This window comes from Echeneis naucrates, chromosome 7 (genome assembly GCF_900963305.1).
Source record: "Echeneis naucrates chromosome 7, fEcheNa1.1, whole genome shotgun sequence".
Classification (NCBI taxonomy): domain Eukaryota; kingdom Metazoa; phylum Chordata; class Actinopteri; order Carangiformes; family Echeneidae; genus Echeneis; species Echeneis naucrates.
In genome coordinates this window covers 16653097-16667392 of record NC_042517.1, presented here as the reverse complement: position 1 = coordinate 16667392, position 14296 = coordinate 16653097, and the positions used below count along the sequence as shown (strand labels likewise).

Genomic DNA, 14296 nt, shown 5'->3' with positions numbered 1-14296 from the left:
AAGCCGAATACGCCGAGCTATTGTGAAAGTGGTGTTATTGGTTTCATACGATCCGTTGGATTTACAAAGAGCTGGTAATAACTATGCTTTGAAAGAGCACGATTTTCGGCGTGTATTAATTGTGCTATTTAGCATATTAGCTGTGGCAGCATTACGTAAGGCAGATGTGCGGTGAGAAAGAGGAAACAGAAGTGCCAGTGTAGCGGAAGTGGTACTGCCCTGAACGATACGCTGAGCGAGACGGAGGACGGAGGCTGAATCGTCCAGAGAGCGAAATAAAAAGCAGGAATAAAAGTCGCCAGTATTGTGAGTAGAACAACCTCTCGCGTATGAAATGCGCTTTTACAACACCGGGTTTTCATCCTTGGCCCGATGTTACAATGGCCTGTTCATCGTGTCCGGTTGGATCCCGTTGAGAAGCCGTCATGCTAACGTAGCTAACGTAGCTAGCTGGGTTTGTGAAAGGCTAGTCGGTTAGCTCCCCGGCTAACGTTAGCATTAGCTGTTAGCTAGCGAGCTAATCGACGGACGGATTCCGTGACACTTTGTTCTGACGGGCTCGGCAGCCTGGGCGGGCCGCGGCGAGGCTGCTCAAAATGAATTAAACGCCGAAGTAACACACCACAGTACCAGATAATCTTCCTTTTCAATTGTTTAAGACGGCACATGCTGATTGCCAAAACCCTTGCCGTGGTTTTTAAATGAACAATCCGTCGTTGCTTTCGCTGGCCTAGCTAGCGAGCGTTACCGTTAGTTAGCGGTAACGCTACATTGGACGACGGTTGCTAGCTAATTTTAGCCACTCCACTCCAGTTTGCGCTATCGTGAATACGCCCGATTAGCTCCGGTAACTATATCTAATCCAGTTAGGTCGACTGCTAATAATGGCGATAAGATACGCGATAAAATATCATCGGTCGCCATTCGCAAGCTAAATGCACTGAGCGAAATATATCTCCCCGCTAGCACTGCTAGCAACATCAGGGGAGGGCATTAAAACCTGACCCGGGAAGGCTTCGCCTGGTGCAGCAAGTGTCGGTTAAAACAATTCTAATCGAGCCAGTAGTCAATTTTACACTAAAGCAAGTGCTATTTCTTTTCGATGGATCCGATTCATCGTCAATCAGATCAATTCAGGCCAAAAAAGATAAGGTCGGGATATGATTGGAGAACTCCCATCTAGCTAGCAGCTAACCTTAGCAAGTGATGTCTATGGTTGACCCACTTGCCAAGGGGCCCAGTTCGTAATGGCTGTCCTTACTTACCATTGATTCTGGCTTCCTAACTTAAGACCTGTTCTCCCAACGCAAACACGAGTCCAGCAGAGTTCAGAATGAACTTTCAGTGAATGAAAAGTGATAGGACAATTGTGCAACAATGATCTATTGATAACCCTTTCACAGCAACTTTTAATATTGTGCTTTCTTTTCCCCAAGTCTAGAAAATGGATAAGAACGACCTGGTACAGAAGGCCAAGCTTGCTGAGCAGGCTGAGCGCTACGATGACATGGCCGCGGCCATGAAATCGGTGACGGAGCAAGGTGCTGAGCTGTCAAACGAGGAGCGCAACCTTCTCTCTGTTGCCTACAAGAATGTGGTAGGAGCACGTCGCTCATCCTGGCGAGTCATCTCCAGCATTGAGCAGAAGACTGAAGGCAATGATAAAAAACAGCAGATGGCACGTGAATACCGGGAGAAGATCGAATCTGAGCTGCAGGAAATCTGCCATGATGTGCTTGTAAGAGTTTATATTATTTGATGCTTAAAACGTCAAATTGTAAATGTTTATATATATATATTCATGCTTGACTTCCATTACTTAAAACTGTTTTCTGTTTTCAGGGCCTACTGGACAACTATCTCATCGCCAATGCATCTGCCGCTGAAAGCAAGGTGTTCTACCTGAAAATGAAAGGCGACTATTATAGATACTTGTCTGAAGTTGCATCTGGGGATACTAAGAAGGGTAAGTGAGGACATACTTTACAACGTAGTTTGTTTTTTTTTCCTCCAATGATTTTTTTTTAACACTGTTAATTAATTGGATATATTACATTTCGAGTGATGATCCTATAAATAACTTTCACTCAACTTTTTTAGCCACTACTCATTCACACCTGATCAGTGTCGTTTCCGGCTTAAATAAGAGGCTATTCAGCTGATAGGCTTGGTCTCGGCATCAACTGGCAGATAGACAAATTTTGCCCTATATAATGAGATTAGCACACAAAGAGCTTGATTTTTCTTTCTTTTTTTTTTTTTTTTTACTTTCCCCCTCAGCACTTGGTGGAGACTAAAAACAGAGCAAAAAGGTGTAGCAATGTTGGACCTTGATTTGTGAGACAAAAAAATAACTTCCCTGTTTGATGAGTAAAATCCAACAGTTTGTCATTTCAACTACAAGCCAATGTCATATCTTGTTCTGTCCCCCCAAAAATATTCAGTTAATACTGCTTTGAAATGTATTTTAAAAAGTGAAATCTTTTTCTGCCTAAAGATACAGTCGAGAACTCCCAGCAGGCGTACCAGCAAGCTTTTGACATTAGCAAGGGGGAGATGCAGCCAACACACCCTATTAGGCTTGGTCTGGCCCTCAACTTCTCCGTGTTCTACTATGAAATCCTCAACAACCCAGACAGGGCCTGCAGCCTGGCTAAGACGGTATGAACTGAAGCCTAAAGGCATAGTTTTAAAACGTTTAATTGCAAAGAAAATGCTTGTAAGCATAAAAAAGACACATTTTTCAGTAATTCAGTTTAGCTTTGTTCAGAGAATATTTAGCTATACAAGTTTAAACAACAAGTGGAATTGATTTGAATTTCAGGCATTTGATGAAGCCATTGCTGAACTTGACACTTTGAACGAGGATTCTTACAAAGACAGCACCCTGATCATGCAGCTACTAAGGGACAACCTGACTGTGAGTTTTAAGTGCCACTCTTTTATCTCTCAATGTACTTGTGTATTTGCTCTTCGCAGCAAATCATAACTTTGTCCTGTATCTATTCCCAGCTGTGGACATCGGAAAACCAGGCAGATGAGGGAGAGACCGGAGACGGGGAAAACTAATGGAATTGCACTGTTAATCCACCTACACTCTTATCTTAAACACAGACAGCTTATATACATCCCCCTCCACTCCATCAGCCCCTCCCACTTCTGTATGACAAGCAGCCTGAATTGCTCCTGACCAACTAGTTTACCCCTCTCAGTTCACTGTGAGGCGACAGGGTAATTTTCAGTTGTTAGCAGATTCAGTCACTTTGTGGAAACACGTTGTATTGATTAGTGAGTCCATGTTGCTGTTGTTTTTGTCAGCTTTGTGTGTCTGTATGTAGCGAATGAGCAAGCGTGAATGGATATGAAAGATTGTGCATACGGTTTGGGGGGAGGGGGGGTGTTGTGAATTCTAATCGTCCTTCCAAATTCCTTTGTCCCTGGTAGTTTGTTGTGCATTTCTCATCCCCTCCTTTTGTTACTTTTCTTATTTGTGATTCCTCATGATATTTACAGGTTTTATTGTATGGTGATTAAACTGGCAGTTGATTTCCACCAAACACTGTGATAGTAGGCGTTCCATTTACTTCATAACCCCAAATCAGTTTTGTGTTTGAATTTCCAGACACACGTACAATCCTGTTTTCAACTAACTGCAATTCTGCTGTGGGCTCATACAGAAAGGAGGCAGGCTGTATTGTGACACTGACATCTTGGTGTAATGCTCCTTGATCATGCTCACAACTTCAGTTACAAACTTCAAAGGGACCCCTTAAATTATCATGTTAGATTTATTCAGACATAAGACATTCCACATTATTAGGCTTTTGGAAAGGCAGTGCTCTTTTTCTCTTTTTTTTTTTCCCCTTTTTTTTTTTTATTTTATTTTTTTTTTTTGGACTAAGTACGGATTGTCATTGTAGTTTTACTCACTGTTCAGGTGCTGCTTGATCTCAGTACAATGAAATTTGTATGTGCGTAAATGTGGTTCCATGTATTTTGCAAGATTGACTATCATCTGTATGTAAAACCCTAAAGTAACCTTTTATTGATGTTAATTGAAAATGTCTTACCACACTGTATCAACCCTGCTTGCAAAATATTCCTCTTAAAGCGGTTGTTTTCTCCAAAAACAATTTTGTGCCTGGCTTTCTCTTGCAGCCTCGGTTTTTGTTTAGTGGCAGCATCTGCTTGTTTTTAGAAATCAAAAGTGAACGAGTTAGACCAGTGGAACTTAGGACTAGTAAATATCTACATCCTTTTTTTTTTTTTTTCTTTTTTTTTCTTTTATTTTTACCCAGGTGCATCAATCTGCTGTTAAAGATAGCCTGTGTGAATGATTGTCTCAAAAATTAGGTCTGTGTTGAAGGTGCAATTTGGAAAGAAGCTCAGTGTCACAATACCATGTTATCACCACTACATTCCACATATTGTAGTTGAAGACACCATTCCACATTTTAGCTGACAGTCTGTTTACTCTGACAATGCTCCAATGAATTGAAATAATTTCTGTTGAAAAAAAAAAAAAAAAAATCATGTCAGTTTATTATTATGCTTGATGAAAATGCAGTTAGTGAATGTGGAACGAAGCCTGTCTGTATATCAGGTATCTACTTGCTTTGTTTTTACTGACAAGTCTTATGGCTAAAATTTGCTTCTGTAACAGTCTATTACCCAGTGCACACACGTGGTTGTGAAAATTTAGATTAGCTCTAAAAAGCAATGACGAAATGGAGATAAACAATGGTTGGTGTAATTCTAGCTTTGTGTTTATGTATCTTTAAAACCATTCTAGTTTCACTATACATGTAAGAAATAGGAAAGTGTCAAAGACCATTCAGTGAAATAAAGTTTCGTTTAAGATAACAGGCAAATTACGTCTTCATTTTTGTTCACCAGGAGTATTGGTAGATTAGTGTTGACATAATTTTAAATCCATAAATAAAAAAAAAACAAAGGAAACGGACAACAACCAGGAAGCGAAATAAGTTGCAGTTTGGCATTATTCATGCAGGGACTAGTTGTCATCGCGGAGTGTTACGTAGAGGAAGGCGCTCTCGCAGCTTAATTGATACGGTTCGCGGAGGAGAGCTGGTGCAGGTGTTCCACGGTCCTAATTAAACCAAAACAAGCTCCGGCCTGCGGCAGACCTGCGGCTCCAAAAGGCCAACATCAGAAGGCGACTCCTCGATTAATTAAAAATCTGTAAGTAACGTTCATTTAGTCCACTTTGATCGTTTCTGTTTTTATTTTATTTTATTTTTTTCTGAGACAACGTTGCCGTTTCACCTGCAGCGGATGTCTGCTAACGTGAATGTGAAATGCTCCAAAAGAAAAGTTTCCGTTTCTTTGGTCAGCTGAGGCCAGGGCCCTTTACAGTGTGTTTGCCATCACAACGTGATTATTTTATGAATTTTGAGCTGTGTTTGGAGTGTGATGCTGATTGAACCTGTGTGATTAACCAACCAGGAGCTGAAACATGGGAGTCGATGTTGGTTTGCAGTGTTGGAGCTGAAGGGGAGCCGATTTAATGTGTTTGTCAGCCAGTAAACGTGTTTTAATTAAAATAAGCCAAGTTTAAGAGATTTCTAATTTTCTTTCTCGACCTTAGTGTCACTGAGATAAATTTGTGTACCAGGTTTGATAAGCATGATTTCATATATATATATATATATTTTTTTTTATTTTTTTTTTATTACATTTTAGATACTTTAGGAGACACAAACTAAAATAAAGCAGTCCTGCAGTAAACCCTTCCTCCTCTAAGGTTATAGTTTCAAATGTTTGATCTGTTGTAAAGAGATGCAACATATAATTTTAGGGGTGTTTGTGGTGCTGTTGAACTACATTCTGTTAACAAATATTATTTTTAGCCAACCCAGATTTACCTGCAGCCTTTTCACTGTGAATAATGGTTGATTTTAATGAATGAGCAGCTGTAGTTGTCTTAGAAACTGCCAAATAAATACTCGTGCATATAAAATGTAGTTGTATTGAAAATGCTCTTCTTAAACAAATGCTATTTTCAACTAGCTGTGACCTAAAATGAACAGCAGTGGACCAGCGTATCCCCTCGCCTCTCTGTATGTCGGGGACCTGCACCCTGATGTTACAGAGGCAATGCTTTATCAGAAATTTTCTCCTGCTGGACCCATCATGTCAATCCGTGTGTGCCGAGACATCATCACCCGCAGATCTCTGGGATATGCCTACATAAACTTCCAACAACCAGCTGATGGTTAAGTTTTGGAAAATTCTGCTTAAATCACGTTAATGCTTAAACACAATATTTTATTATTATTTTTTTTTATATATAAATTGTCATCTTCATTTGAAGCAGATGTCCAATACTTTAACTTTATGTGATATAGAAAAACAGTACAGTAAATAAATATAAATATATAGTTGTTAATCGTTTTATTTCCAATCAAATATGTTTCTCAAATTTGGTTTCAGCGGAGTGTGCCCTGGATACGATGAACTACGATGTTATCAAGGGTCGGCCAATCCGAATAATGTGGTCTCAGCGTGACCCAGGACTTAGAAAGTCCGGTGTAGGTAATATCTTTATCAAGAACATGGACGACTCTATTGACAACAAGGCGCTGTATGATACCTTCTCAGCCTTTGGCAATATTTTGTCATGCAAGGTAAGGGAGCAGGATTTCTCACTGTCTACAGGAATGCTGTAATGCTATTCTCCTAATTTGCAGTTTATTTGTAATGACAAATGTAAGTTTTGCAATATTGACCATCAAGTGCATATTGTTATACACATTAAATTTGTGTGACATTGTGGTTGCTGTATTGGTGGTGTACTAATATAAATATGATGCTGATCAATATACTGACATGATCATTTAAATAAAATGGAGCATCAGTTTTTTTTTTTTTTTTTTTTAGACGTGCAAAACAAAATCTAAAATTTTGAATAGTTTGCTTTGGCTATTTGGATATTCAAATGAAGGCCACATATTTGTGGTTCAATTATGAGCCTTTGTCTTTGTAGGTTGTTTGTGATGATAAGGGATCTCGAGGATATGGTTTTGTTCACTTTGAGACTCAGGAGGCAGCAAATCGGGCCATTGAAACCATGAATGGAATGCTGCTGAATGACAGGAAAGTGTGAGTAACCAAAATATTTAGATGTGATGTTTTTGTTTTTTTTGTTTTTTTTTTTTAAAGGCATTATGTGATCTAAAAAAAGTTAGTTGAGGCAAAGAGGAGCGTAGAATATGTACTAATGTAACTAATGTGCCTTGTTTGTTTTTGTTTGTTTTGTTTTTTTTTTTTTTTTTGCTCAGTAAAAAGGCAGGCAAAGGTCAGTTGGAATCTTGCATCCAAAAGGCCCATATCCTGGGGGAAAAAAGTCAGTTGTTCCTGTGTAGGTCAGTGAATTGGTAGGATCTCTACTTAGGTTTGTTGTCTTTTGTGTTTTATTACAATTTCAGGGCCAAGAAAAAGCCAGATCATTGAAGTCCTCTTTAAATGTAATCCTGCGCCAACGTAAATTTATGTGCTGTTATTAGTGACAGTCATGTCACAATTTTGTTGTTTCTTGGTGTGTGTGTTTGTTGTGTTTTGTCCCCCCCCCCCCCCCCTCCCCCTCATATAATTGTCTGGTAGTGGTTTTGGTATCATGTCCTGAAGTCCAATAACCATTTCCATTCATTAAATCTTTCTGTTAATCAACTTTTTTCTTCTACTTCAAACTTGTTTTAGCCTTCATTTATGCTCTGTTTGTGGAATTTTTCCTTCCGCAGTTTTGTTGGCCACTTTAAGTCGCGCAAGGAAAGAGAGGTGGAGTTTGGGACCAAGGCTATGAAGTTCACCAATGTCTACGTCAAAAACTTTGGCGAAGACTATAGTGATGACAAATTTAAGGAAGTCTTTTCTGCATTTGGTAAAGATACAAAAAAAAAAAAAAAAAAATTCTCCCATTCACTGTCATTTCTTCTGATGAATCAGCTACAATTGGAGGAAAAGTAGAGCATTCCCATTTAATTTCACTCTTATAGTCTGAATTGTGCTCACAGGGAGGACCCTCAGTGTACGGGTAATGAAGGACGAGAGGGGGCATTCACGAGGATTTGGCTTTGTAAACTATGCTAACCACGAGGATGCTCAGAAGGTAGTGTGTATCAAGTTTCTATGTCTACTCCAACAAACTGTAGCAGCGTGTTTATATTGACATTTAGGGTGGACCGGCAGCAATGCCCTCCTATTCTACAGCTTAGAAGGCTTGGAAATTTTGTTGGCATTGAACAAAGTGCTAAAAACCATGACTGTATTTCTCCACAATGAGATGCTTGATTTTTAAAGCTATCTTAAAGGTCAAATTCATTGAAGCGCTCCTCACGGTTGGCTATACATATATCTGCGCATGTGCAGGAAGAAACTCTTTGAATATCAAAACTGATAGTATGATGCAAAGTATCTACTTGTTTTCTACAGCGCATGGACTGATCACACAATATTTTTGTCATTACAATATGAACATGTGAAATAAAAATGATTAACTTTTAACTGGTGAATGAATTGCATGAATGAATGAATTTGATGGTGACTGAAAACATAGGAACCTGCGATTTGAGCAATTGTACATTTGCAGTGGTCAATAATGTGGCATGGTGGCAGCAAGTGTGTGCATAATATGAAAAATGTCCCCCAATGCTGGTGTACGGAGGTAATTTGTATTTTATGCTAGTCCGTGCATGGGTCAGAAAGCGTATAGCTAAGAGTAACCGAAACTAAATGTAACCAGGAGTCATTTCAATCAGTGTCAACTATCTTACGTAATAGGAAAAGTAAAGATGAACTTATTGACGCTCCTATTATTTTCCTAGGCAGTGGATGAAATGAATGGAAAGGAGCTCAATGGGAAAATCATCTACGTAGGCCGAGCTCAGAAGCGTCTGGAGCGTCAGGGAGAGCTCAAACGCAAGTTTGAGCAGATCAAACAGGATCGCATTCAGCGCTATCAGGTAGGACTGCATTGTGCACATATGTACATCAGAGAAGCCACAAACTTACCAGTCGCCCTTACCTGATTTCTGTTTCCAGGGGGTGAATCTCTATGTGAAGAACTTGGATGATAGCATAGATGATGAGCGACTCAGGAGGGAGTTTGCCCCCTATGGCACCATCACCAGTGCCAAGGTATTGTAAATAAGTGACGCGTATCAATAAAGTGCATATTCAATGTACAACAAATACCACCTGCTGGTACACTTCAGAAATTACTTTTTTTTTTTTTTTTTTTTTTTTTAAAGAGAGAGGACTTTATTTTGAAACAAACTCATAACACAAGAAAGACCTCTCACGCTATTCCCACAGCGTGATTCAATGCCCCATCAACAGTGGTTGATGTTGGTTTGGAACAAATTGTTTAAAAATGTGGAGCCTCCATTTGATGCTGCCATATTTCCATGTTTGGCAACTGATCAAACAGAGACTGACTGTTCATGTCGTAAATGGACACGGCAAAACCAAAGCAGGGTGTGGCACCATGGGAAACATTACCTGGGGAAAGTAAACAGCTATTGGTACGTCGCTGTCGGATCAGGACATTAAAGTAAAAATGGGACCCTTGTTTGTTGTGCTGAAATGTTTTCAGTATTACAAAGTATTTCTGAATGTTCTGAATGCCTCTTTGTTTTCTGTAGGTGATGACAGATGGCTCTCAGAGCAAAGGCTTTGGATTTGTCTGTTTCTCTTCACCCGAGGAAGCAACAAAAGCAGTAACAGAAATGAACGGGAGAATCATTGCAACCAAGCCACTCTATGTGGCTCTGGCTCAGCGGAGGGAGGAGCGTAAAGCAATCCTTACCAACAAGTACATGCAGAGACTTGCCACCCTCAGGACCATGACAAGTCCAATCATCGACTCATACCAGCAGGCCGGATACTACGTGACTGTACCACAGGTACGGATGTTTGAACAGTGACACAGGAGGGAACCCTTTTTGAATGCGTTTCATTGTGCTGCCCCTAATCAGTGTTTGTAAAAACAGAAAATGTTTTTGGTCAGATAAATGCTGAGCTGATTCATCTGCACACCCTTTTATATCTACATGCTCGTCCTAAGATGTTTTCTGCATAGAACATAGTTTGGTACCAGTTACAGGTCAAAGATGGAGTGATGAGTCGCTCCGCTTCTTAGTTTGTCCAAATGCTAATTTGCATAGGATCCTATTCATAAACACGTGAAATGTTAACTGCGGCTACATCCATGCAACAAGAGCAATAAAGTTTGATATTCAGTCATTTAAATTGAGCAGTTTCAAACATGGAAATGCACCTGAAAATCAACAATAAACTCAACACACTGACAAAGAACTGTCACAGTCTGACTACTTTGTTTTTCTTGTAATTGGTACCAAATGTCATTCTGTCCTTTATAGGAAATGTTTATGCAATTTTGAGGAAATAAAACAAATTGTGGATATTCACTCAAAAGTGACATCAAAACTTAGCTCTCACGAACCGAAGTCAGTTTGTCTGTTAGACTGTATCTAATAAATTCCCCCATCTCCCTTTTAATTTTCAGCTCTGTACAGACACTTGGGAATTTTTGCCATCCTGGGCAAAGTTGAATCTTTTCACTTTCAATGCCGGCATCTTGTTTAGAATTGCTTCACGTTCTGTACGAACGCATAAATACTCTTTTTATGGCACCAAGCTTGACCTGCAGTTTGATGCAATGCATTTAAACAGATACTTTTCTCGTAGCCACCCAATCGCTCCTTCTACAACCACAATGCTGTCAGCAACATGAGGCCAGCACCTCGCTGGGCAGGACAACCACCAAGACCACAGGGTGAATATACGATGTGCTCTGTGCACATGGAAATGTGTGTGAATGTATATATGTGCTGTATAAATGCTGTTTCCATATTTTTAGGCCCCTATGCAACCCAGTTCATTGGCAGTCCTGTGTCCCGACGGGCATCGACAGCAATTGCTACAGTCAGACAGGCCTCCACCCAAGCGCCACATGTCAGCTCTACCCAGAAGACAAGTTAGTAAACCGCTTGAAGGCAGCAGGAAGAGCTCCAATTCCTCAAAATGTTGCCATTTATGTGGCTGTTAGTTTGACACGTGCAATGACTTTGTCTAGACAACATTGGTACCCAGACTGTAGGAGGACGCACAGATATGTCTGGTGTGACCAGGAGCGGCCAGTATAAATACTCCTCCGCCGTGAGGAACCCTCAGCACGTCATGACTGTCCCCCTGACGAGACTGCAGGTACCGAAGTCCGTACTGCACCATTCCTTAATTCTAATACACACTCAGGACTATAAATAGCTGAGGCCCAAATGGGGATTTAATTTCAAGTTGAAGGTGCTGTGTGGACTTTTCAGGTCGTTTTTTTTTTTTTATTTTTTTTTTTTTTTCCCCCCCCATAAAATGGTTGCATAGCAGAGTTCGATACATGTAATAGTGACTAACAGCATCACCAGCTGTCCGCAACTTTGCTCTCAGCTAAGTGGGTTTTATCCGACTCAAAGAAAACTAATGTTCATTAGTACCTGCTCTGTTAATGGAGGAGATCATATGAAGGAAAGGCCACCAATCTAATCTGAGAAGTACTGTTTTAATAATGTAGCTTTTAAGATACAAAAGACTAACACAATAACTCAGATGATGAAGTATTTTGACAGTAATGGTTTCATCTCTAAATAATGTCAGATCTTTTGCGCAGTGAGTTTGTACCACACCACAGTGTTGATTCCAGTTTCACTAAAAGACTTAGACAATGGCTTCAGTCACACAAATGGCCAGATTCCAAGGAGATGTCCAAAGTAATACATTACACTGAGCGCTTTAAGTCTTGTACTGGTGCAGTGAATTCTTGGAAAAAGATGTTTTTCAAAATAAAGGAACTCAGGATGTGCAGCTAACCACTGAGCTGTTTACAGAGCAGCAGAGGAAGGAGTTCAACCGCTGTCTGTGGGTTGTTTTTTTTTTTTTTTTTTCACAGCTTTGTCCATAACAAAGCTGATAAACCACAATTTATGAGCTTTGTTTTTTTTATTTATTTATTTTTTTATATATTTTGTTGTTGGTCTGAGGCATGGGTTAGCTTGATGATGTGTTTTTCGTCTAAAACGAGTTTGTTCGTCATCCTTTAGCCTGAAATTCAGAAAACCTAGACAGTGTCATGATGACAGAAATTGTCAGGTGATAATTGTATTAATATTGGTGTCTTTAATGTGTTCAGGTTGTTTCGGCCCCAGAGCCAGCAGTACACGTCCAAGGCCCAGAGCCACTCACTGCCTTGATGCTGGCTGCAGCTCCACCTGTAGATCAGAAGCAGCTTCTTGGTTTGGCATCATTCTGCCTTTCTTTTTTTTTCTTTTTTTTTTTTTATTAAACTAACCAACGTCAGTGTGAATGTTGCTGAGCTGTATCTGCTGTGACACACAGGTGAGCGACTGTACCCTCTGATCCATGCCCATCATCCAAACTTGGCTGGAAAAATCACAGGAATGCTGCTGGAGATCGACAACTCTGAGCTTCTTCACATGCTGGAGTCGCCGGAGTCTCTGCACTCCAAGGTCAGACATTTCTCTGGGTTGGCATAGCAACAGTCACATCTGTTGATATTAAGCACTTAATAGTGAGGAATTGATCTGCATACCACTTTCAAATTGCCTCTCATTTTTGTCTGACTCACCAGCACATTCACCAATCCCTGAATTTTACATGCAGCTTAACATCATTTGTTAAGCTCACACATTACATAAACACACATTAAACTATCTCACCATTGTTAGCACTGAGTTTTCAGTCAAGACCTTCATAACGAAAAATAAACTGAATATGTTTTACTAATTATGTTAACTGCATCCTGGGGCCTTAAACTTAGCTTAGACCTGGGGTCTCCGACTCCAGTCCAGAGAGCTACTGCCCTGCGTGTTTTAGATGTTTCCCTTCTCCAACAAACCTGATTCAAATGAGTGGCTCTTTGTCAGATCTCAGCAGAACTCGATGAGGAGCTGATCATTTGAATCAGTGTGGTGGAGCAGGGAAACAAGTACAACATGCAGGGCAGTCGGAGACCCTGGTTTAGACTGTGACAGTTTCCTTATTATTAAGTATTTTAATAATTGATGTAATTGAGGGAAAGCAGGAATATAATAACCAAATAACAATTGTTGATTGTGAGGGCAATACCACTCTCGCTGCTTGGCAGAGAAATAATAATAATTGCACTCGTTTTTGGAATTGTACAGCTGAAGAGAACAGCCTTTATAGAGCTGTAGAGGCCAGGTAGGGTGACTGCTTCTTTCCTCCGAGCTCGTTAAAAATGAAGCTGCATTGAGGTAAACAAGTGCCTCTTGCTAATCACCATCATCTTTCTCGTCTCTGTTGTGCAGGTGGCCGAAGCGATTGCTGTCCTGCAGGCTCACCAGGCAAAGGAATGCTCTCCAAAGAAATGAGGACCTTTCAGGTCAGCATCTTGTCTTCCTATGTGCAAACTTTTCAGCAGCAGCTGATCATTACAGCTTCTCAATGTTCACACATGCAAAGAGTCATGTTTTTCAATTCATACAGGCAAAGAAGTACGAGAGTATATTTTTCATCCCAATTTCTATTGATCACTTAACCAGTTTGGGGCCTAGTCCCCCAAAATCCAGCAAATTTCTTTAACACGTTCCAGATGCTATTTACTAATGTGGTTAAGTGATATTTTTTCCGAAGCAGTTAAGTCAATTCAGTTGACATGCACAGCTGTTTCATATTGTCAGATGTTAAATGTTCCATTTCATTTTGTTCCAGATGTCTAATGACTTCCTGCAGGAAAGAAAATATTTTGACCAGTTTTGAGGAAAAGTTAAAAAACCAAAAAAAAAAGGTGGATTATATTGAGAACTGAGAAATCTGTGAAGTAAAAGCAAATTTGTTGTTGCTAAATCTTTTGTTAGAAGATAAAATTTACAGAATATGCATTAAACCTGCCTCATGTCGTTTGTGAAACATTCAAGGCTGGTGCTGGCCGTAGGGCCAACAGGAAAGCTGTGCGGCCCCTCAGTGTTGGGGGCTTAGCCAAACCAACAATCATCTCGATCCTTACTTTCTCTTAAAATCAAACAAGTAGATGTCAAGAGCTCAATACAACCCCAGCAGGCAAATGTTTTGGCACCGTACTTGACAGTTACATCCAGAAATGGATATTCTCTGCAGCACTCACTCAAATGAGGATTGGGGGGAAATTATTAAGTGCCAATTCAGTAGGGTGCCTGAATTCTTTAGTTCATAAATAACTAATGGCACACTAACATTAAGACAT

At 40.1% G+C, this 14296-nt stretch overlaps 2 protein-coding genes across 3 annotated transcripts; both read left to right on the top strand.

The window, feature by feature from the left end:
- Nucleotides 1-201: 201 nt before the first annotated feature.
- Nucleotides 202-4587, top strand: LOC115046087 (14-3-3 protein beta/alpha-1-like). 2 transcript variants are annotated; one of them, XM_029506213.1, is made up of 6 exons: nt 202-306; nt 1437-1738; nt 1843-1966; nt 2498-2661; nt 2825-2920; nt 3013-4587. In XM_029506213.1, exons 2-6 carry the CDS (start codon nt 1445-1447, stop codon nt 3067-3069), a joined length of 735 nt encoding a protein of 244 aa, XP_029362073.1. In that variant the 5' UTR covers nt 202-306; nt 1437-1444; the 3' UTR covers nt 3070-4587. The 2 variants fall into 2 exon arrangements, with proteins under 2 accessions (XP_029362073.1, XP_029362074.1); XM_029506214.1 differs by having other exon boundaries at nt 203-306; nt 1442-1738.
- A 1455-nt stretch (nt 4588-6042) lies between these two features.
- Nucleotides 6043-13960, top strand: pabpc1l (poly(A) binding protein, cytoplasmic 1-like). Its single transcript, XM_029506467.1, has 15 exons — nt 6043-6235; nt 6454-6647; nt 7007-7122; nt 7761-7900; nt 8034-8128; nt 8844-8981; nt 9061-9156; nt 9663-9923; nt 10729-10816; nt 10901-11017; nt 11117-11247; nt 12224-12326; nt 12430-12560; nt 13383-13456; nt 13786-13960. The coding sequence occupies exons 1-14, from the start codon at nt 6043-6045 to the stop codon at nt 13443-13445; spliced, it is 1866 nt and encodes a 621-aa protein (XP_029362327.1). The 3' UTR covers nt 13446-13456; nt 13786-13960.
- Nucleotides 13961-14296: the final 336 nt, after the last annotated feature.